Source organism: Rhineura floridana, chromosome 1, assembly GCF_030035675.1.
Source record: "Rhineura floridana isolate rRhiFlo1 chromosome 1, rRhiFlo1.hap2, whole genome shotgun sequence".
Lineage (NCBI taxonomy): Eukaryota > Metazoa > Chordata > Lepidosauria > Squamata > Rhineuridae > Rhineura > Rhineura floridana.
The window spans coordinates 146,197,137-146,221,461 of NC_084480.1; the positions used below are offsets into that span (position 1 = coordinate 146,197,137).

Consider the following 24,325-nt stretch of genomic DNA (forward strand, 5'->3'; position numbering starts at 1 on the left):
CTTCATGCCCCTGGCTGAAGCATGTTTCTCATGGAGCTTTGAGAAGAACAAGCAACTGTATATCTGTGTAGGCATTGAAGCTAGAGCCTCCCATTTTTAATTATGACTGGACACGTCATTGTATATCCAGCAGAACATCACCCTAGCTGTGAACCAGGAAGTTGTGACAGAGGACTCATTCCATAGATTGCTTCCACAAGTGCAGCTCCACTTGTATGGGAATGAATGAATCACATCCTAAGTTTATTCAGTGCAACAGTGCTAAAAAATGAATCTTTCAACACTTTTACTAAATAAAGTGATGCAATTTTTTGCATGCAACTCCTACTAGGTCAAATCTGGATTTACCAACCACAGCTCTGTTGCTTACACAATGAAGGTGGATGCGACGGTGATCTGGATACATCGGTCAACCCATGGATTTTTCAGGCTGGCTAGATGGGTCCTTTCCTGCTCCATGTGCTTCCGTCCCGAAGCTGTGTGCTTGGAGAAAGAGGACAACCATCCCAGATAGAGTAAGGAGACTTGTGAGAGAAGCCACAGAGAGGCCAACAATCACTTTCAAGGAGCTAGAGTTCAGTGGCTGGGAGTGGAGTAATGGTGCACCAGTCAACCATAACAAGAGCTCTGCATAACATTGGTCTGTATGGGAGGGTAGCAAGAAAGAAGCCATTACTCAAAAAATACCATCTGAAAGCATGTCTGGAGTTTGCCAGAAAGCATGAGTGCCCCAGCTGCAATGTGGGAAAAGGTTTTGTGGTCAGATGAGACCAACATAGACCTTTTTGGCCAAAACTCAAAGTGGCACAAACCTAACACTGCCCATGCCTCAAGACACACCATCCCTACTGTGAAGTATGGTGGTGGCAGCATCATGCTGTGGGGATGCTTCCCATCAGCAGGGACTGGGCATCTTGTTTAAATTGAAGAATGGATGGCTCAAAGTACAGGGAAATACTGCAAGAGAACCTGCTTCAGTCCACTGAAAAACTGAAGCTTGGGAGGAAGTACACTTTTCAACAGGACACTGATCCCAAGCACAATGCCAAAGGAACATTGGAGTGGTCAAGAACAAAAAGGTGAATGTCCTACAGTGGCCCAGTCAAAGTCCTGATCTCAATCCCATTGAGAATCTGTGGGGCTATTTGAAAATTGCGGTCCACAGCAACGTCCAACCAACCTGAAGTGAATCTGTCAAGAATGGGCCAAAATCCCTCCAACACTGTGTGCAAAGCTGGTACATACCTACCCCAAAAGACTTAAAGCTGTTATTGCAATGAAAGGTGGCTCTACCAAATATTAATGTTTTGGGGGGTTAAATACTTATGCAAGCAACATGTTTCAGGTTTTTTCCTGCTCAGCCACAGTTGCAGCCGCCGCCCAGAGCCTGAAGTCTGTGAGGACCGGTGGGACTGGGAGCCCTAGAGGCGGTGGCACTGTTGGAGGGCTTCTGGCGAGAGACTCGGGTAGCAGTGGTAGGGAGCCACGCTCAGACTGGAGGTGGAAGCAGCTGCACAAAGTGCGGAGCGTGGAACTTGACGGGCTGCCGGAGCCCACCAAGTGCCCAGAGTCGCCCTTCTGCCTCTCAGGAGCTGCCGCCCCCACTAACACCACCTTCTCTTCCTCGGTGATGCGGCCTGCACCCACGGTGTTGCATCCTCCCCCAGCTGCAGTTTCATCCTCGCTGGCTCCCACGCCACGCCACACGACGCCACTGGCGGGCGTCGGGACTCAAGCTGCGGGAGCTGGCGCCACCGATGGATGTCTTTTTAAGACAAGGTCTTCAATTCTGAGGTTTTTTTCTGGACATTTTTTCCCTTAATGTTATTTGTTAGTTTAATTTTTGTAAATTCTATTGCTTTCATTGACATATTTTTATACGTGTTTATTTTTCTTTGTAAGCCACCTTGATGGCCTTTGGCCAAAAGGCGGGGTATAAATAAATTTAATAATAATAATAATAACAACTTGTGAATCCCTATATGTGATCCGAAGTAGAACAGCCCAGATACAGATTTAACCTCAGTGAGAACTCGGCTCTCTTGAAGACAGTGTATTTCTTGATAATGCATTCTGTAGAATGCAGACTGAGATTCTGAAGTATGCCAGATTGACAGCCCGGTATCTTAAACCATGGATTCCCTCTGGAAGCTGGCCACAATGGCTTCCCAGTCAATCTATTAAGCCATGTCATGCCTCTTTGGAATCTTGGAAGACAGTAAATAAAAAGGCCAATGGTAATGGGAGCCTCTGCAAAGTAACCCCCCCCAAACAGTCACCACGTACAAAAGCATAGTTGTATTGCAAGATTGCAAAGCATCCAGAACATGCCCAGGTGGCAAATAATAAATTAATCAATAGTTGTTATTTAAGAAAAGCAAGCACATCATCCAAGTACACAAACCCTAAGACAGACAGCAAAGAAGCAATCTCAGAGGCTTCTTCAGGATTGCTGGGATTTTCCCTACAACCGTTAAGGGATTCATGTGAAGAAAGATTTGTTCACAAGAAGTTGGGTTAATCGTCAGTCACCTGTTGTGCTCTGGATGGAAGTAAATTATAATTACAACTTAAATAAAAATATTATTGTATTTTTATTTAGTAAACAGCCCATCAAAGCAACAGGAAAGGTGTGTGTGGAAGAGAGCCTGTATACTGCAGAGCTGAGCAGGGTGGAAATACAAATCACACCCCTTGCAGGTTCTGTGGCCAGTGGGAGCAGTGCCTCTCCATAGCTGGGGTCAATGGTAGCTTAGTGCATTGTGTGGTACTTTCTTGTCCTGCACAGTAATGAATTGCAATTATTCATTTACTCATGAAAGGGCAAATGGTGTACACTCCCTCAGTTGTGTTGTTCTTAATGTTAGGAAGAATGCAGAAGGCTGTTTGCTAACAATTAACCATCACCTTGTTTTAGAGGACATGCCACTATGATCACCTACAGCACTTTGACCTGGCCACAACTTGTTCATTCCAGCAGATTTCTCCTTGAAAATGGAAATGGACTGCCTTCAATTCGATTCCAACCACACTGGCTTCTCCTTAATGGGGCATTATTCCCACATTCAGGGTGGAGGCTAAACCTGTTCCACCACCTGGAACAAGATGAAAATTTAGCCCCCTGCTCTGCAGAGCTAATCATAGCTTTGGGGGAGTGGGGTGATGTGTATACACCATACATTTAAAACACACACACAGCCCCTCACAAACAATCCTGGAACTAGTTTGTTAAGAGTGCTGGGAATTATACCTGTGTGAGGGCTAAGCTAGTTTCCTTGATTCTTTGAGGGGGATCTGCTTTAAATGTATGGTTTGTATGTAGTCCTGGGGAAAAGGCACAGGAGGAAAGGGTGGAACTTCCAGTGCCACTTCTTTGTTCAAATTAGCAGCTCCATGCAGTTGCTGGGAAGTGAAACAAAACAAACACCCTAGTTTGGCCCTTAGATTGGAGTGTCTAACATCCCTCATCCAACACCACTTGACTGCTGAAGAGGGTCACATCAACTCTACAAAGTAGATACAAGTTATCAGGGTAATGAAGGATCTGCTCTAAATATTTTTTTAAACTACACCAGGTAATCCCAGTTCTGCCCAAAGAGAAGTCTGCAACAACCTGTATAAATTCTACAAATTAAATACATGTGCATCATTTCTCTTATATTCTGCCTCCCACATGCCACAGTGTAGTGTCCTGAATCAGTGTGGTTGATATACCCAATAAATTTGTCTTGAAGAGTCTAGTCAGGGAGAATTTGTTTTAACATGCACTTGAGGGGAAACTTCTGAAGGAAGGTGTTTGCTGACCATGTAGAGCAGCCTTCCCCAACTTGGTACCCTCCAGATGCTTTGGACTACAACTCCAATTGGCCCCATCCAGCATGGCCAGCAGTAAGGGGTGATGGGTATTGTAGTCAAAAATATCTGGAAGGCATTAGGTTGGGAAAGGCTGGTATAGCTATTCCCTGTGGGGTTAGGGTTCTAAATCATGCAGGGAGACTTCACACATAGAGAAGGCTCTCTGATTCATAAATTTCCCCTCCAACACATATAAAGTTGCAATGGGGACACGGAAGGGTCAGGGTCAGCAGTGGGATCTGGCTCTCTGCCTTCACATAAAGGGGAATTAGTTATAGTTGTAACACTTTTAGATTTATTGCAAAACCCATAGTAGTGCCCTATCTTTAGGCCAACCAAGCAGGCTTTCAAGTTCTCCACAACTCTTTATCAGGCAGGATATTAAGCAAAGTAGGTGATGGAGCTGGCTTGTGGTTAAAGCCATAAAATCTGCATTGGTCTCAGTCTTAAGATGGAATGTGGGAAAAGGTAGCACGCTTAACTGATCAGGCTCTCTTAGGTGCTAGGCAGGTTTCAGGTTATACCAAGAAAGAGATAACTCCAGCCTTAAATGAAACACACAGGTTCCTTGTAGGAGAGAACAACAGTAAAGAAAAATATGATAATTTTTGTATTAGTATAGCTATATATTAGTTTTAGGTGATGTAGTAATAAAAAAAGTCAATAGAAGCTAAACTGGGTAGCTTTGCCCAAGGGAAACAACCATCATAAGGTGCCTTGTATTTAAATTTTATTATGGAAATTGTAACTGCACTGGTTGGATCTTGTGTGCTGACCTATTTACAAGACCTTTATTCTGGTTGTGAACCAGACCAAACTGAAACAACCTCAGTTGTAGCCCAATTAGAACTGGAACAGAACCAAAACATGCAATGCTGCTTCATTAGGGGGGAAAACAAGGAGGAACAAACACATTATTTTTATTAGGACAAAGTATGATTTATGATGTATTAGCCAAGATTATGAGTTTCACAGCATTCTGGGAAGTTAATCAAAAATGGAAACACCTTTAAGTGAGGAAAAATATCCTTACCATGTACATGGCTGAGCCAGGCCTGCAGTATAAATCTTAGATGATGACAGAGGAAAACCTCTGCAGATAGTTTGTGTAGATTATAGAACACAGAGATATGTTGGGCTAGAAGCACGGAAGACCCAGAGCTTGAAAATATGAAAATCAGCAATAATCAGAATCTGTCTCTCATTGCTTCTGATTAATCTTTCCTTGTTTATGCACCATGAATTTATACTATGACTTTATACTTACTGTTTTATATTCAGCCCTTTTCCTATTAACTTGTAACACCGAAATGGTTTCAATTTTTCTAAGGATCTCTTCCCTGGATAGGTTACAATTTAGATCGCAATAATATACATTTTTTTACTTTGTCGCACTGCACCCTACAGAATATCACAAAGCGGTGTCCCAAAAATGGGCATTTCTGCCATAGCCAGTGCGTTATGGAATGTCCTTCTGTTTGCTATATGTGAAGAAGCATCATCCATCAGTTGCCTCAGATGTCAGGCTTTCCCTGACACATTAATACTGGACCCTGCTATTACTGAATTCATTTTTATAATACTACTTTATTGGTTTTTATATTGTAGCTCTGTTTTTATGTCATATTTCTATACCACTTTGTTTTAAATATTAAGTGATTTCTATAGTGCTTAGAGAGGTTTAAATATTAAGCGATTTAGAAATGCTTTTAAATAAATAAATAACAGTTAAAATTAGCAATTTTAATAATACTTTATTAATTTTGTAATAGAGGTCAGAACATAGTATTCAACTGAGTTGTTTGCCAGCACTGGCTGTTGAGTAACCTGGCTAGGACTTTGTTACTGGAATGGTAAGTAAATAATTCAAGTCAGAGACAAATAAGCATAATAGCAACCACACTTCTTAAGGGCTTTAAAGGGTGTGTATTTAAAACAGCCCCACTTACAAGAAAACGCAGATTGAAAAAGAAACCCCAATCAAGCTACGGTCATGGGCAACTAGTAAAGTGTAACTGGCACTTGGACCAAAAGATCTGCACTGCTGGCCCAGTTTGTACATCACTTAACCACAGTTAAGTTTAACTATGGTTTAAAGGTGGCTGCATAGTGTGCTGATGCACAGGGAGAAAACTGTGGCCACCACTCCTCCCCCAATCACCTACTGGGAATTAGGTCATGGGTTGGCTTAATATTATATTCATTATCAGGCTCATAACAAGCCACGAACTGTAACCAAACTTTATTCTTGGTTTACCACTCTTGGTTTGTTTGGGGGAGACAAACTACGATCCTGGGTAACACTCCTGGTACTAGTGCAGCAGCAGCAGTGAAGAACAAAGTGTCTGCAATTTCAGCAGCATGCAGCCGCACATTGTGCATTCACCTTTAACCCACAGTTAACTTTAAATTATGGTTTAAAGTGACATGCAGATGAGACTACTGACTCAAATTTGCAGAATGTGTTGAAAATTTAGGACACAGTCCCAACAAAGTTAAGCATTTTTACACTCCTCTGAATTTTCTCTTTCATTAAAACAAACGGGACTTAAACATGCTTAACTTTGGCTGGATCATAACCCTAGATAAGAATTTTGCAACAAATTGAACAGATAAAATCAAGGCTACCTTAAGGCATTCTTTTTTTAGCCTTTATCCCCACAAAGCATTCAGCAGGCAAGTGTCCACTGGCAGTCTATTACTGAAGTATGATAGTGTTGTGTTGACCCTGAACGTGAGAATTTGTTGGGGATTTCTCTGTTTATTCCCAGTTGGCAGCTCCCTGCTCCCTGTAACACTGTGTGCTGCCATGCGGCACTTTAAAAAAACAAAGTCCCTATCATGCAAGAATGTAGTGTTCAGGGGAACATTGGAGGTTCTGCACTGTAAACATAACAATGTAGGAAGTCTTGCTGGAATAGATCAAAAGTCAGTATAGTCCAGTATCCAATAGTGGCCAACCAGATGCCTCCAAAAAGCCCATAAACAGGGCATAAAGGCAGTAGCTAGGCTATACATTAATGGTGTATCCATAATCTGAGTGTGGATCCTAGCCAAACTCAGCTCCATCTATGCACACGGGGTGGGGGCAGGAGCATCAAGTTTTTTAAAAAAGGAAAAAAGCCCTAAAGGCCAGAAACTCCAAAACAGACAAATGATGATTGAGCATGCTCAGTGGGTATGGGATGGTGACTGATTATGGGGTGGGGGAAATTAGAAAACTGGGAGTAGGGAGATGGCTGGCTAGAATTCTAAATAGGAGCACTCTGCACTGCAACATTTTGTTGCAAATCCGCTTCTCATGACTAACAGTCATTGATAAATCTATCCAACTCCTTTTAAAGCCATCTAACCTAGAAGCTAGCACATTTTTGTTGCAGGGAATTCCATACATTCATTATGTGCACTGTGCAAAGAAATACTTTCAGCCACAGCAAACAAGCTTTTATCATGTTACATATGTTAACTGGTATACCAACGCCAAGATGTCAGTTACCTATTGCTTTTTTTGGTGAATGTTCACTATTAATAAGATAATTATCACTGTCTAGATTTCTGCATTTCATTTGTTTCTGACCTCACTATATACAGTTCCTCACTCTCACAAATACATTACTTGCATCTTCATCCATCTTATGAACTGGACTATAGTCCAGGGCAACTTATGCCATAATAAATTTGTTACAAATTTAAGGTGCCAAAATACTCTGTTGTCTTATGAATTTACAGTAAAAGATTAGTATCTCTGGTATACTACAACTATTATTTACTTCAAGATTGGACTTTTTTTTTTTTTTACTGAGGACTGTTGATGTATGTATTTAGCACTATGAGATGGTTACTATATACAATTGCATATTGCATGGTAAATTCAACTATGCAGTTATCTTCTAAAACTAAATACCAGGGTAGTTCCCCCAATGCCCAAATTAAAATTAGATGCACATTCCTTGCAACCATGAGGTAGCCCAGTTAGTATCGTTTCCCATCTGGCCCTTTGCTTAGTCAGGAATAAACTATGCTTTATGGGTGGTACTTCTGGGATGCCCCATAACTGTAGAATCCAGGGCTGGGATGCCCCAGGGCTGAATCCAGTAAACCTTCTCTCTCCATAATGTTTTACTCCTTTGAAGTTTAGCAAAAGGTAGTGGTAGAGGAAATTTGTGCTAGATGGTACCTCTCTACTTCCAGCGGCACAAGGGGATAGGCTTGTGGCTCAAATTTTTCATTGCGCACTTCATGTTTTTTACAGCATGCTAGTCTGCCCTAGCCTATGATTTGGGAAACAGAACATTATGTAAAGAGGATCAGTTTTTAGTGCTTAGCTATACACTGTATTTCCCAGTAAGGCTCTCAATACATTATAATTCTTCCCTGACAACCCTGTCCTTAAACAAATGTGCTACTATAGCAAGCTTTCAGCTAGTGCTACAAGAAGCCAAAGTTCCAACTGATCTCTGCACAGCAACAAAATCTTCTCTAAAGAGTACAGTATTAACCTCTGATTGACACAGACTTTCAGCATGGTTTTGCTTCAAAGTGGCAGCATAAGACAGTTACTGGTTAATTGAACTTTTCAGCAGAATTTGTAACTACATTGCTGGGGCATTTGCTTTTTTAAAAACCATGAGAAACATTAAATAGTCCAAGAAGGCTAGGACTGGGTAGGGCAGCTGTGAGAACTAGAAAAGGTCCTCAAATGCAAAGATGTATCACAGAACACCAAAGTCAGGATCATTCAGACCATGGTATTCCTGATCTCTATGTATGGATGTGAAAGTTGGACAGTGAAAAAGGCGGATAAGAGAAAAATCAACTCATGGGAAATGTGGTGCTGGAGGAGAGCTTTGCGCAAAATACAAATAATTGGGTGTTAAAACAAATTAAACCAGAAATGTCACTAGAAGCTAAAATGAGGAAACTGTGGTTATCATACTTTGGACACATAATGAGAAGACATGATTCACTAGAAAAGACAATAATGCTGGGGAAAACAGAAGGGAGTAGAAAAAGAGGAAGGTCAAACAAGAGATGGATTGATTCCATAAAGGAAGCTACAGACCTGAACTTACAAGATCTGAACAGGGTGGTTCATGACAGATGCTCTTGGAGGTCGCTGATTCATAGGGTCGCCATAAGTCATAATCGACTTGAAGGCACATAACAACAACAACAAATCTTGTTTATATTCTTGGATAGCAATACTTGCTAAGATAAATGAGAAATTTCCTTGTAGCAATGTGCAGTTAACAAATGATGCAAGGTTGGTGGGCAAAAGTGTGGTTCATGGCAGTAGCTGAGAAGCTTATGCACTGAAGTAATACTCAGGGGAGTTTCAAGGTATGTTAACTGTATAACACCGTAGGGGCTATTTATAACTAGTCAAGGTGGTAATTTAACATCACTGGACTCTTGAAGGATTTATTGCCACAGCATTTGCCAGCTTAATCCACATTATCATTGCAGTCACTTACCCATATTTGTCTACTTAAATTATATATTGGATTTTGTTTTTATTTATTATATTTATACCCCGCCCTTCCTCCCAGTTTTGATTTATTTTGTTATTGCTTTGTGTCATCATCTTAGTATTTTTTTAAAGAATTAAATACTACAAAGAGTGCTAGGCATTCATGACTTTTACAGAGAATCAAAAACCCAGTTTTTCGGGGAGAACTGGATGGATCGGTGTTGGAGTGAGCAAATCTGGGCTTGAATTCCTGCTCAGCCATGAAGATCACTGGGTTGTTTGGAAGATAAAATAGGGTAACGTGCATATATAAGTGAAGTAGAACTCCTTAGAAGGGCAGGATACATAGTGTGATAAACAAACTAGTTCAAAAGGCAGAAGCATCTACTCATCAACAAAGATAAAAGCTATGTTAGTAAATGTCTTATGTACCAATAGAAACTGGAGTTGTATTTATTACAAAACAAAACAAAGGTCTATAGACTTCTTTGACTGTTTGGCATAATTATTTGTATACATAAGAGTAACAAGTTTGTCTTTGGTCATAGGAATGAGTTACACAAAATTCACATCAAATCCAAAACCCACTTTTAAATTAAAATATTGTGGAAATATGATTCTCCACTTATCCTTTTACAAAAGAGGTAGAGTGGTCCTGAATAAGTCACACAACACTATTTGATTAATAATGGGAAAAAATAAGCAGAAACATGATCCAGCCAAAGTTTTCCTTTTCAGTTTCACAGATTTCAATGGGAGAGTGTTGCATACTTAAGTCACCAACTGAATTTAATGAAGCTAAAAAGTGCCTAATTTTGGCTAGACAAAGCCCTGAACATTTTTGAATACAAAAAATAAATGTTTTACTATACAAAATCTCTTTCTATTAGTAGATGGGCTAAAATGGACAAACTTAAAAACCTACCCCTACTGTGCAAGACTTACAAAAAAACCCCAGTAAGTTATGAAATATGAACAGAAAGTAAGCCAATTTGCTCAGTGTTCCACAAAGCCAAGCTGATCCTTCGTTAAAAAATGTAAGCAAAGACACAATGCATCATGCGAATCAAAGGTGTTGCCATCACCTGATTCATACTGATGGAGTGAAGAACAGTGTTACTTCTGCAGGCAGAATTTTATGCTTTTAAGTTTGACTTTGTATTTTTTAGAAAACCATCTTATCTACCTGGGTAATTTATACCAAACCTAGTATGATCAACTGAGAAGGCCATACAATTAACTAACTTTATTAGCATCAGGGTGCCATGACAAATTGTAAAATTTTGGTATGGTCCTCAATGCAGCATAACTAAATTTCAGTTTTTTATCGAAACCTGGGCATCTGTGGTACAGGAGCTCCCTCTATTGGGGCAGAGGAGGAGACAGTCAGCAGTAGCCCACTGTGCAATCTCTCGTTCACCCGAAGCTCACATCCATCCTGAAGCATACGAATTGCTATGCGTGCAATGTTCTTAGAATCATCAAGTCCACTGTGAGGCCGTCCATCATAGTTCATTCCTAGCTTTTCAAGCATGGTTGAAAGTTTAGTTTGGCTTCTGGGGACCTGGGGAAACGAACCACACGAAAGCCAAAGTAGGTAGGAAAGAGAACCAATATATGTACCTATCTACACTATTATTATTATTTATTAAATTTATTACATTTGTTAGTCTAATAATAGAACAATTATTATATGCCACCACTATGTGACATACAATGTTAAAACAATCCAAAACAATTTAACAATTCAACTAATAACCAATAAATGAACATATGAAGTGAACATCAATTTATAGGAAGCAAGATAATAAAATATGTTAAAAGTATTTATTTACTTATTTCTTTTTTTTAAAAAAAAACTTAAAAGACCTGGGAGAAAAGGAAAAGTTTAAAAAGAACCCTTAGCCTCATGAAACAACAAGAAAGGGATTAGCTTCCTCACTGGGCAGAAGATGTCACAGGAAGGATTTCAATAATAGCCAACTGAGCAATACAATATGCCTCAGTTTTAGCCTCACCCTTCACTGGACTGGATCAAAGATTATTCCTGATATTTACAATCCCTTTAAAGATGTTTCTTTACTCCTCACTCTTGCAAACCTCCCTCCTCATGGGCCTGAGCCATACTGATGAAGTTTCAGGAGTAGTTGAAAGCACTAAGACAGGGAGAAGAACCTTGCACCCCTCCAGATGTTGTTGACTACAATAATCCCTGATCATTTGTCATACTGTGGCTGATGGGCTTTGGAATCCAACAAGATCTGGAGGGCCACAGGTTCCCCGTTCTCCACCCCTGCCGCACTTAACAGGCTATGCTTTATTATAGTGCCTAGAGCCAGCCAATTCTTGCCAGCCTCTTCCTCCTCTATATCCCACTGTCTGCTGCCAGGTTGGGTTTCACTCTCTGTGCTTCCCTATCTCTGCCTGGAGCTCACCTGCAACATGGAGATGCTCCAGTCAAGCATCGCTCTTGGGCAACCCAAATTTAGCCCAACCCTGAAGGCTTGTAATTGGGCAGCATGGCAATACACAGCAAACAACAGAGCAGAGACGTTACTCCTATCAACAAATTTAAAAGAGCTAAAAATAGGATAGTAGTCATCATTACAGGCTGTGTTGCCCACTCCTGGAGATTTGGTCTGTGAGGTACCCTATTAAATACCTCATTTTTCACTCTAGAACAGAGCTCTGACTAAATTAAATTCTACCCAGCCAGGACATACATACTTTCAGAAATTTTGAAGCCACGAAAGGAAAAAAGTGGGAGGGAGGATTTTGGAAAAATTGAAATATATGCCATACTTTTTTTCTGATCAGCTCTAAACTTAACTTTACTACTTCAAGAACATAAAATGCATTGTGTATAACTGTACACATGTAACATTTTACTGTTTGCTATATTTATTAATTTAAAAGTACAAATGCCTTCGTTTTACTCAAAGAGGCATATTTTGTTTTTGCAGTGGAAAAAATAAGCATTTAAAACAGGAATCATTATTAAAGGAAACAAACGGAACCTCTACAGAGAGTATTATCTAGAAATAGGGCTCCTATGGGAGGAAGGGCATGATATAAATTTAAATAATACATTTTTTTATTTAAAAAACATCATTACTAAGTTACAGTAGGATGACTGTGTACACTGCAAGCTATAATCTGTTTCAAACTATTTCCAGCTCTCTTAATAAGAAATAATGTATGACTCTAGCTTAACAGATCATATTGATAAGGAATAGAATTCTACTGTGATTTTAATTACCTAGCACTGAGTTTTAGACAAAATAAGAGATCGAGACAAACCTTGTAGAAGTTCCCATAGGATTTGCGAATATTGATCCATTTCTTAGCAAAAGAAGGATATTTCAAACGGCTAACACGACATTGGATATTTAAAAATTTACTCATATCCCAAGACCTTAAAGAAGAAAAATATGCACAGTATTTTAAGAGTTAGAGATAGGCATCCATTTCATATCAATAAGACGTACACATGAGGATCTGTCTAGAAGACTGTCTACTTCTACATCTCTGATTTGGAAGCCATTTTCTGGGTGTCCCCACCTTCAGAGGCTGGACAGGTGGCAAATGGAGATAGAGCAACCTCTATCGTGGTGCCTTATTTGCAGAATTCGCTCCTTGGAGAAAGCCAAAGCACTAAACATGATACGTTTAGGTGCCAGATAAAAACAGTTTTATTTGCCTGATAGTTTAATTTAACAGTGAGATTAATATCGCCTTTCTGTACTGATGTTATGCTGTTTTATGTGATGCTTTGCTGTTTATTTTCTGCCACTATATTAATTGTGTAGGTGTTTTTATATTTTGCAATTGTTTAATGATGTTTTACATTACTTTATACGGAATCAGCCTTGGGAATTTTTGTTTAAATTAAAGAGGTGAGACATAAATATAAATTAATATAAAATAAAATAGAGGTAGGTCACAAAAAAGTAGCAAGATCACAACATTTATGCAGGAAAGTTATGAGAAAATATCTGCTAATAAACCATTTTTAAGCTATCATAATTATTAAAGAGGAAACTGAAAATATTTGTGACCATTTGTGATGGCTTTTAGTCAAATACAATAAAAAGATGATGTGTGTGTGTGTGTGTGAAATATTTGTGACCAGCTGCTCAACTCTAGCCCTTAGAACAATCAGTTGGACTCAATACTAAAATGTGGATACTAACATGCTTCAAATAGTTACGCACGTATATTATCCCCATTCAACTATGTTTGGGAATTCTTTTATGCAACTATCAATCATGGCATTCTATCTAGGTTAAAATTGCATAAATAGCTTAAGTTACCTGAATAGTTCCAAAGATGCAAAATAAAGAAAGCTAATGAGGTAAATTATAAATTTGCCTTAATTTTGATAATATATATTACTCAACTAGAAATAAGACTAGTTTTGTAGTTAAAAATGTTTTTAAGCAATGGAACAAAAGCATAACTCTTTCCATTACATACCCATCAGTTAATATGGAATAGCTGTATTTGCTTCCCAGTTCTTTTTGTTTCATCCAATCCACAGCATGTTGCAGAACCTTTGGAAATTCTTCTGCTTTGTCTACAAGGTCCTGGAAACATGCAACACCAGCAATAAGTGAAAATATAAATATTGTACAGTATAGATTGAGCAAGAAATTATGAGAACCAAGATTATCTTTGAAAGCTTGCCAAGTGCATAGGCTTCCAAAATAAAACTGGCAATAAACCAAAAATACTAAATTTTTATTGCATGTAGTGGATAATAACTACTTTCAACAACTCCCTGCATCACAGAATGGCAACTCTAGATGGATGTACATTCTGTGGCTGTTACCTCCTAGGGGGTATATGAACAACAAGAAAAATAAAATAGACTTCAGGCTTGTGAGTTCTACTAGGTCAGCCTTTCCCAACTAGTGGGCCTCCAGATGTTGTTGGACCACAATTCCCATCTTTCCTGACCATTGGCAATTCTGGCTGAGGCTGATGGGAGTTGTGGTCCAGCAACACCTGGTGGCCCACTAGTTGGGAAAGGCTGTACTAGGTCTTTTATGAGAACCTTGAGGTCAACCAATCAGAGCCAGGTGCAAATAGCATGTTTGTGGAGAGTATGTCGTGTCTATGTTTGAGTTACTACAGATCAAAGAGGCTACCACAACTGCACAAAGACCTAGCCAAAAGCAACCAATTAATATACATATACAGGTTTGGAAAACTGAGGCTAAGATAAACTATTAGCACAAAGACGGTTAAGGTAAAAAACTTTTAAAACTTTAATTTTACTTGCTCTCATTACACTACGGGAAGCCGGTAACCCTTGCTTATCTACTGCAGATCACCCAGAGATCTACCAGTAGATCCTGCTCTATCTTCTGCCCACCGCTGGCATACACTACTGAACATCATAAAAATGAAAAACAGGGATACTTTCACATTATCCAAACCATTATGATACCAAACAGTTCTGAAGTTCAGATTTTATCTTTTACTCAATGGAAATTTTAGCACAAAAAATAAACAATATTATCTCAAATATACACTAATCAATATCAGGCTTGACAGCTAACAAAAGCATTAAGACAAGGGGGGGGGGAAGCATATGCGTACCATATATTTACAAAGAACAGCCATTACTCCTGCAGCAGATAGTGCAGATCAATAAAACTACTGAAAACAAAAACAACTGTATTCCCTTCACCAACACATATATTTATAAACTAAACATTCTTGGTGATTTCATTCCTAATACTTGTATTTCAAAAACAAACTTTAAACCAATCCATCAACAGAATTGCTTCAGACAGAACTTGACATTTTTGCTTCATCTCCCTGAACAGCATTTTCAGCTTTCTTCTCAACCTCATCTGCCCAGAAACCATTATACATCTGCTGATTAGCTCTTACTGATGAGGCACATTGTAGGCTGCACTCTCCTGTTAAAACTGGGTCCTGACTAAACCTGTTAGGCTTTCCCATTGCTCAACTCAAACTGGGAGCACAGCCTAAAATAGCGACTGCACATTGTAAGGGATAATTAATAATGGTAAGACATAATTCAATTTGCCTTTTAGGGAAGCCTGACTGTGAACAATTATCATCTTACTGACAAAACTCTGCAGGAACTCCAAGAATCCACAGAACAGATTGAAAACCACTGACACAGAACATAACTAATGTACATGAAATATTGATCTAAAAGAAGTTAACCTGGAAGTAGAAACTAAACATAAGAGGTTGCCGTCCTAAGCACACTTAATTGGAAGGCCATCAATATATCTATTAAATATGCTTGGAACTAGGACTGGAGTCAGTTGCAGACAATGTTACCTGAGAGATTCCCGTCAAATTAATGCAGAACTCTGAAAGCTGAGGATTAATCTCTGGTTTCACAAACTGTTGAAAGGTGTCCTCCTATAAGATAAAAACAAATTATTTGGCAACAATGCAGAAGTATCACAGAATATCCACTCCTTTTACAGTGTTTTAGCAGAAAGGAAAGGCTGATAATTAAGGTAATAACTAGCGAACAATCAGAGAAAATCCAAGTTTTGTTATATTTGAACTTCAGCAGTGAAACTGCAACATTTTATGAAAGAGAAAACCTGACACCCTTGCTCTAATGGACAGAGACATTCTCATGGCTTCCGCTTCAGGTACCTTTGTTGATGTGCAGTACTGAGGCCTTTAACATCTCTTTAGCTGACAAACAGACTATGCACACATCATTATAACCATTGTGCACTTGTACAGATGTGATCTTTTGCACTGTCCACGACAAATTAAATGTTACATGCATATATGTTGTTGTTATGTGCCTTCAAGTCGATTACGACTTATGGCAACCCTATGAATCAGTGACCTCTAAAAGCATCTGTCATGAACCACCCTGTTCAGATTTTGTAACTTCAGGTCTGTGGCTTCCTTGATGGAATCAATCCATCTCGTTTGGCCTTCCTCTTTTTATACTGCCTTGTTTTTCCCCAGCATTGTTGTCTTTTCTAGTGAATCATGTCTTCTCATGATGTGTCATGATGATGTATGACAACCTCAGTTTCATCATTTTGGCTTCTAGTGACAGTTCTGGTTTAATTTGTTCCAACACTCAATTATTTGTCTTTTTTGCAGTCTGTGTTATCCTCAAGGCTCTCCCTCCAACACCACATTTCAAATGAGTTGATTTTTCTCTTATCCACTTTTCTGTCCAACTTTCACATCCATACAGAGATCAGGAATACCATGGTCTGAATGATCCTCACTTTAGTGTTCAGTGATACATCTTTGCATTTGAGGACCTTTTCTAGTTCTCTCACAGCTGCCCTCCACAGTCCTAGCCGCTTTCTGATTTCTTGATGATTGTCTCCATTTCGGTTAATGACTGTGCCGAGGTATTGATAATCCTTGACAAGTTCAATGTCCTCATTGTCAACTTTAAAGTTGCATAAATCTTCTGTTGACATTACTTTAGTCTTTTTGACGTTGAGCTGTAGTCCTGCTTTTGTCCTTTCCTCTTTAACTTTCATCAGCATTCGTTTTAAATCATTACTGGTTTCTGCTAAGAGTATAGTATCGTCTGCATATCTTAACTTACTGATATTTCTCCCCCCCAATTTTCACACCTCCTTCATCTAGGTCCAATCCCACTTTCTGTATGATATGTTCTGCGTATAGATTAAATAGGGTGATAAAATACACCCCTCACACCCTTTCCGATGGGGAACCAATCGGTTTCTCCATATTCTGTCCTTACAGTAGCCGCTTGTCCAGAGTATAGGTTGCGCATCAGGACAATCAGATGCTGTGGCAACATTTCTTTTGAAGGATTCCATAGTTTTTCATGATCTACACACAGTCAAAGGCTTTGCTGTAATCTATTAAGCACAGGGTGATTTTCTTCTGAAATTCCTTGCTCCATTCCATTATCCAACATATGTCTGGTGCCTCTTCCTTTTCTAAATGCAGCTTGGACATCTGGCATGTCTTGCTCCATATATGGCAAGAGCCTTTGTTGTAGAATCTTGAGCATTACTTTACTTGCTTGGGATATTAAGGCAATAATTACTGCATTCCCTGGGATCCCCTTTCTTTGGAATTGGGATGTATATTGAACACTTCCAGTCTGTGGGCCACTGTTTAGTTTTCCATATTTGTTGACAGATTTTTGTCAAAATTTGGACAGATTCAGTCTCAGTAGCTTATGGCAGCTCTATTGGTATGCCATCTGTTCCTGGTGATTTGTTTCTTCCAAGTATTTTAAGAGCAGCTTTGACCTCACCTTCTAAAATTTCTGGTTCTTCATTATACGGTTCCTCCATGAATGAATCTGTCATCCTGGCCTCTCTTTTATAGAGTTTTTCAGTGTATTGCTTCCATCTTCCTTTTATTTCATCTTGGTCAGTCAGTGTGTTCCCCTGTTGATTATTCAACATCCCTACTCGTGGTTTAAATTTCCCTTTCATTTCTCTAATCTTTTGGAATAGGGCTCTTGTTCTTCCCTTTTTGTTGTCCTCTTCTATTTCTATACAGTAACTATTATAATAGTTCTCTTTGTCCCTACGTACTAGTCGCTGTATTGTTGCATTTAGGGTTCTGTGTTTCTATCTCCTTTTGCTTTCCTTCTCTCTTTAACCATTTTAAGAGCTTATTCAGTCATCCATTGAGGTCTTTCTCTCTTTTTAACTAGAGGTATTGTCTTTTTGCATTCCTCCCTGATAATGTCTCTGACTTCACTCCATAGTTCTTCTGGTTCTCTGTCAACTAAGTTTAAAGCCTCAAACCTGTTCCTTATTTGATCTTTGTATTTTTCTGGGATGTTATTTAAATTGTATTTTGGCATTATGATTGCTGTGTTGTTCTTCTTTAGCTTTACTCTGATTTTCGATATTGCCAGTTCATGATCTGTACCACAGTCTGCTCCTGGTCTTTTTTTTGCAGAAAGTATGGAGCTTCTCCATCTTTTGCTACCAATTATATAATCAATTTGATTCCTATATTGACCATTTGGTGATGTCCATGTGTACAGTCGTCTTTTCAGTTGCTCAAAAAATGTGTTTGCAAGAAACAAATAATTGGATTCACAGAATTCAATGTCTTTCTCCTGCTTCATTTCTGTCTCCTAAGCCACATTTCCCCACAATTCCTAGTTCTTCTCTGTTCCCTACTTTTGCATTCCAGTCCCCCATGATTATCAGCACATCTTGTTTTGGGGTGTGATCAATTTCTTCCTGTTCTTCTGCGTAAAATCTCTTCAATTTCTCTTCTTCTGCGTTTGCCGTTGGAGCATATACTTGGATGATGGTTATGTTAATAGGTTTCTCCCGTTTAATCTCATTGATATCACTCGCTCAGACCTTGTGTTGTAGCTCCTAATTGCTTTTGCTACATCACTTCTTACTATTAAAGCAACCCTGTTTCTTCTTAATTTCTCATTTCCAGCATAAAATATTTTGTAGTTGCCTGATTGAAAATGTCCCATTCCTGTCCATTTTAATTCACTCATGCCAAGTATTGTAATGTTGATACGTTCCATTTCTTGCTTGACAATTTCTAACTTTCCCTGGTTCATGCTTCTCACATTCCATGTTCCTATTGTGTGCGTCGTACAACTCCGGACTCTCCTTTCGCATCTGTGCGCATCAGCCTCTTGGGCTTCCTTTTGGCTTTGACCCAGCCTCGTCATTAGTCACAGCGCTACTCGTACTTGTCCTTTGTTCTTCCCTAGTAGCACGGTGAGTGCCATCTGACCTGGGGGTCTCATCTTCCAGCACTATCTCGTGTTGCATTTTGGATACTCTCTTCAGAGGGTTTTCATGGTTTTCAGCCTTCCTCTGAGTTTGGATGCATCTTAGTCGGGTGTCTCAGCTTTGACCATTCCGCTGTGGGTGCCCCTGCTAGGAGTCTAGCCTCTTGGTCTAGACTCCTGATGGCACTGCTCTCAGCTTCTTCAACACTCTTAAACCCCCTCACCACATTAAGGTGTGTATCCTAGAGGGGGACATACATATACAGGTAATGAAAAACAGCCTAAGGATGCTGCAGTTTTAAAAACAGGAGTGGCAGGGTGGGGTGCTTAACTTTTTCCACTAAAAAAACCTTCTGTTCTCCTCCCTGGCTGCATTTCCCTGTGTGGGGATCCAGATAAGTATTCACCCTTGTAGCGAGAACAAATATGTAATTATTTTTAAATCCTTGGAAAAATGCTTTTAAATTGAAGGGTGAATGAAAATTAAAGGTTCTCTTTCAGAAGTTAAAAGATATCAATAAACAGGATATACTGCCTATATTCTCTTTACTTAACATACTGTATCTAGAATGTTACTCTATTTCTTGAAGCAACTCCAAAAAGATAAGAGGAAACATGGTTACTTACAATTTCTAGTGTCCGAGTGTTTAACAAAACAATAGGAAATTCAATGATTTCATGGGTAAATTCAGGCTGATTTCCTTCTTCACATGTTGCTTCAAAGTCAATAACACAGATGTAATCATAGTAATTATCTGCATTCATAGGCTGTTTTTGCATTAACTTTTCTTTCTTATAGTAGTTTTTCAGCCTCTTTTTCAAAACATCTTTCACTCCTCTGCCAAAATAAAATAAAATATCACAGTGCTTATGTCCATCAGGTATGGTTTGTTCAGCACAGTGCTGAGCTAGTGTAGAAATGCAGCATCTCCTGGTCCATTTGTATGTTGGCTCTCGTCTTTAGTAAATTCCCCTGTCTAAAAGGAATTATAAGAATTTATTTTTTTATCCACACAAAGAACTTGCACCTATTGTGCAGTCTTCTCTGGAGAAAGGTATGACAACCCTAAATCAAGCCCAAAAGCCACTTTAGAAGAATCAGAAAAAATCTATGTCCTAAAAAATGGGAAAACTAACATCAGTTACCTCAGTTTCTTTATATAGCAAGTCAGCAGTGAAACAGAAACTTGTTTTTGATTCAGATTTCAGATAAGCTTAAGCATGCCTAGATAAGCAGTGGCAATAGATGAAAGAACGGGAATTAGCTGCAAAACAGAAATAGTACTAATTGCTTACACACATTGTGCCCAAACCTGGACAAACAGCCTTAACAATGATTAGCTGAAACAAATCAACTTCAGTCCATGGGTTATGAAGCTAGTTTACTAATCAAAGCTGATTAACTCAGTTTAGGGCAGCCTTTCCCAACCAGTATGCCTCCAGATGTTGTTGGACCACAGTTCCCATCTTTCCTGGCCATTGGCAATGCTGGCTGAGGCTGATGGGAGTTGTAGTCCAACAGCATCTGGAGGCACACTGGTTGGGAAAGGCTGGTTTAGGGCTTGGATGTAATATTAAACCACCCATCCCAATCTGGTGCCCTAACTCCTGTCAGCTTCAGCCAGCATGGCTAATAGTCAAAGATGTAGTCCAACCTGCTGAATGGCACCAGGTTGGGTATGGCTGAGCTAAACTGTGGTTAAGTGAAATAGGAAATAAAAGCTCCCTGTGACCATGCTGGAATACGGAAGTGGAGGAGTACGTTTGAGCCTGAGGCTTGTGTACAAAATTGCAAACTATTAAACAATCATTAAGTCCAAACCATGCTATTAAATTTCTTATTAGCTATAATTTCCCCTTGAGTACCCTTTTCCTATTAGGTTAGCTTTTCAAGAAGGCTGTATCAAATTTATGTCACCTGCTACTTCTACTATAGAACTAAAGAATATATTTGTATTTATAACTTATACTGCAAACTTTGAAGTTACAAATACATGCAAGAATTCAGGGGTTGAGAAATTACATCATCAGCAGACAGGGAGTTCAAACAAACTGTAACTACCTCAAATCCTCAGTTTATTCACCAAGTCTTCAGTTCCATTCCACTCATATTGTACTCTTAATTGCTTACAACTAGCAAACTTTGCCTAAAAAGCTTCTTATAACAGAGACCTATAATAGGTGACAATGCTGGTCTCATCTTTACCTGTGTAATAAAAAAATGCAGATGTATCCTCAGAGAGAACACAGAAATCTGACAAATGCTTACCTGGTGTCGAGCTTGAATTCAGCAAGTTTAGCTCTAAGCTCATCTCTACTCATTCTATTGATATAACCATTCGTCAGAGAAATCTCTTTGTAAACTGGGTCACTGAAGTCGCTTGAAGTGGACATCATTTTGTTTTTATTATCTTCTTGATAAACAAATCTACAATGCTGCTTACTCTGGAAGAAAGTCTGTGATAAGATATAATCAAAAATATCAATTTATCTCACCTTCAAAAGCTTAATACATTTTATTCAACTCATACCTAGTTGATTTGCTGATCTAGAAATAACCTAATACACTAGGTCATGGTCTAGGAGCTAAAATGGCCAGAAAACCTCACAGATGTAATATTAAAGTGTGGCACCTATCTCCCTCCTCAAACATGTACAATTTTTGAAATCATTTTTCTCCTGTATGTGAAACTATGGGCAAAATTGCTTTGTAGGCCTGATTTGGTCTGCCATGGGTATTTGAAGGAGCACTAGCCAGTGTTTTGAGATTTGCTGGGGAGGCACAATAACTCGTAGCAGGATCTTCCTGGTTATGCCTCCCCAATTATGGAATTTCCTCCCAGAAGATACTCCTCAATGATATTTTTTTACTACCAGCTGAAGACCTCCCTATTCCACCCAGCCTTTGGGGGCCCATACTATGACTCAACTGTTATTTTGTGACTATGTGTTGTACTGCTAGCTATTTCTACATTATCATAGTATTATCATTTTACAGTTAATATTTTATTCTGTATTTTAACAAACTGAACACTGCTGTTGACCTTTGAAGGATGGTATAATAAATAAGACAAATACCATTTAGTTTGAACTTTCAGTTGCAAATTTATTTCACTCTACACAGAATTAGTGTCCTTTGTGTCACTGTTGAGACAGATTATGCATGAAGTGCTTCAGATATACAACTACTGATTTGAAATGAAGCAATTTCAATTTCCCATGTGAATATTTCTATATTCCTTTAGACTGTATCTGTGTTGTACATCTTATTTATGCCAGTTTATAAATAATAAATAAATACATATATTTTGCCCTTCCTCCAAGGAGTGCAGGGGTTTATCTTATATCATTAACAATTCTTTGAGGTACCCCAACGTACTTGACATATACGATTCCCCATACTTAAAAAAGTTAAAAGGAATTTGTTAGCCATTTGTCTCCATCCAAATTTCTCTCTAAGTTGAAAAGGGGGGGAGGGAAGAAAAACTGGACCCCTTTTAGTTAGGGTATTTCCTCAAGAGGCGGGGAATTTAATATTGTGTGTTTCTCCCTCCCCAAAGGCTTTGGTGCAACCTAAAACCTACATAGTACCTAAATGTAAATGTATTGCCTTCAAGTCGATTCCAACTTATGGCGACCCTATGAATAGGGTTTTCATGGTAAGCGGTATTCAGAGGTGGTTTACCATTGCCTTCCTCTGAGGCTGAAAGGCAGTGACTAGTGCCTAAGGTCACCCAGTGCTCTTGATAGATGTGTGGGGATTCGAACCCTGGTCTCCCAGGTCATAGTCCAACACTACCACTACACCACACTGGCACCTACAGACCCTCATTTGAATGTCTCCTGCTTCATCCTTAAAATGTCTTTTAAAGATTCTTGCAGAGCCCAGACAATGCCATCCTCATAAAAATGCCATCCCATATAATCCGGATTCATGTTTCCCCGGAAAATTCAGAGTTAAAAATCCCCTGGAACTGGTAAATCTGGATTAAACTGGTTGCATTTTGAGGAGGAATGACGTCGTGTGGATACTACAAAAAAGCTTGCACGCGCCAGCAGATCCGAGCTGCCGGATGGAAACGCCCTCTTCCATATGCAAACTCATGGTTCTAACACCAGCCAACTCCTTTTTGTTTACCATCCAGCTTCACGAAGAGTTCTGGAGGACCCAAAACCTTGTTCGTTATTTTGTGACATTTTGGCTGCCTTAATAACGGCCCTGTCTTAAAGTGTACTATAGAATCGATAAAATCACAACCCTCGATACGTTTACTTGGAAGTGCAACTAAATTTAAAAGCAAAAAATGAAACACCACAGGCGGGCACCGGGGTATGTGCGTGCGTGAAGACCGTTAAACGTGACAAGCGCCCGCGCGCCCCTTCAAACCACGACTGCCGCCTCACGTGACTTTTGTTAGGCGCCACGCGCGGCTTGAGTCAATGACTCCACTACGGCTATTAGGGGAGGGGGAGGGGAGGAGGGCGCTTCACATTCTAAAGGAAAGTGCATCCTCGGCAAGACTCACCGGCAAGCCGGCTTCTGTTTCTCCTTCCTTGTCTTCTACCGGCTGCTCCTACTACTGCGGGACGTTTTCGGTCGACTCTTCCATAGTTGGCCCCGCGCGCGAGTAGGCGCCAGATGACTAAAACAAGCACCAGCACACAGGCACAAACCAGGAGAAGGACGGTGACGTAAGCTAGCCAGCCTCGCTTCGCATGGCTCCACCCACCTGACCTAATAATTGGTCCGTGGTGGGGGCGGGACCTAAGCAGTGATCTTACGCGGAGGCAACGCGAGGCTAAGCGCGCATGCGTGCGCGAGAGTAGGCCGTTGCCGATCTCTTTCGCCCTCCAGGTCTGCCTCGCCCATTTTAGAACAGAACGCGTCTGTTTGGCTCCTTATGACTCCTCCCCTCCGCCGGCTACCAAATCCATCACAACAGAAAAGAGGTAGGAGTGCTTGTGGCCTCGTCCTTGCTCAAACGCCGGCTTTATTTAGCCGGCTGGTGACATAGCTGGAAAGAGATCTTGGGGTGCTGGTTAAATATATAGCTCAGTTAAAACTTCGGCCCCAGTGTGCGTGTCAGTTGTAGAAAAAGGCGAATTTCATGCTGAGGGAATTCGGAAAGGAACCAAAAACAAAACGCTTATGGTGCAGCCGCACATAAGAGTACAGTTCTGATCCCACATCGCAAAAGGGACTTTGAAGAGCTAGAAAAGGGCTTCTAAGTGGTCTACAAAAAACATTAAAATTATCAGTAAAA

General features: G+C 39.8%; 1 protein-coding gene across 1 annotated transcript; it reads right to left on the reverse strand.

Annotated features, from left to right (window-relative positions):
• Positions 1–9,762: 9,762 nt before the first annotated feature.
• ERI1 (exoribonuclease 1) lies at positions 9,763–23,872 on the reverse strand. The gene is made up of 7 exons (XM_061635455.1): positions 23,588–23,872; positions 21,331–21,518; positions 19,689–19,899; positions 15,650–15,733; positions 13,802–13,911; positions 12,626–12,740; positions 9,763–10,889 (listed from the first exon to the last, which is right to left on the reverse strand). The coding sequence occupies exons 2-7, from the start codon at positions 21,456–21,458 to the stop codon at positions 10,650–10,652; spliced, it is 888 nt and encodes a 295-aa protein (XP_061491439.1). The 5' UTR covers positions 21,459–21,518; positions 23,588–23,872; the 3' UTR covers positions 9,763–10,649.
• Positions 23,873–24,325: the final 453 nt, after the last annotated feature.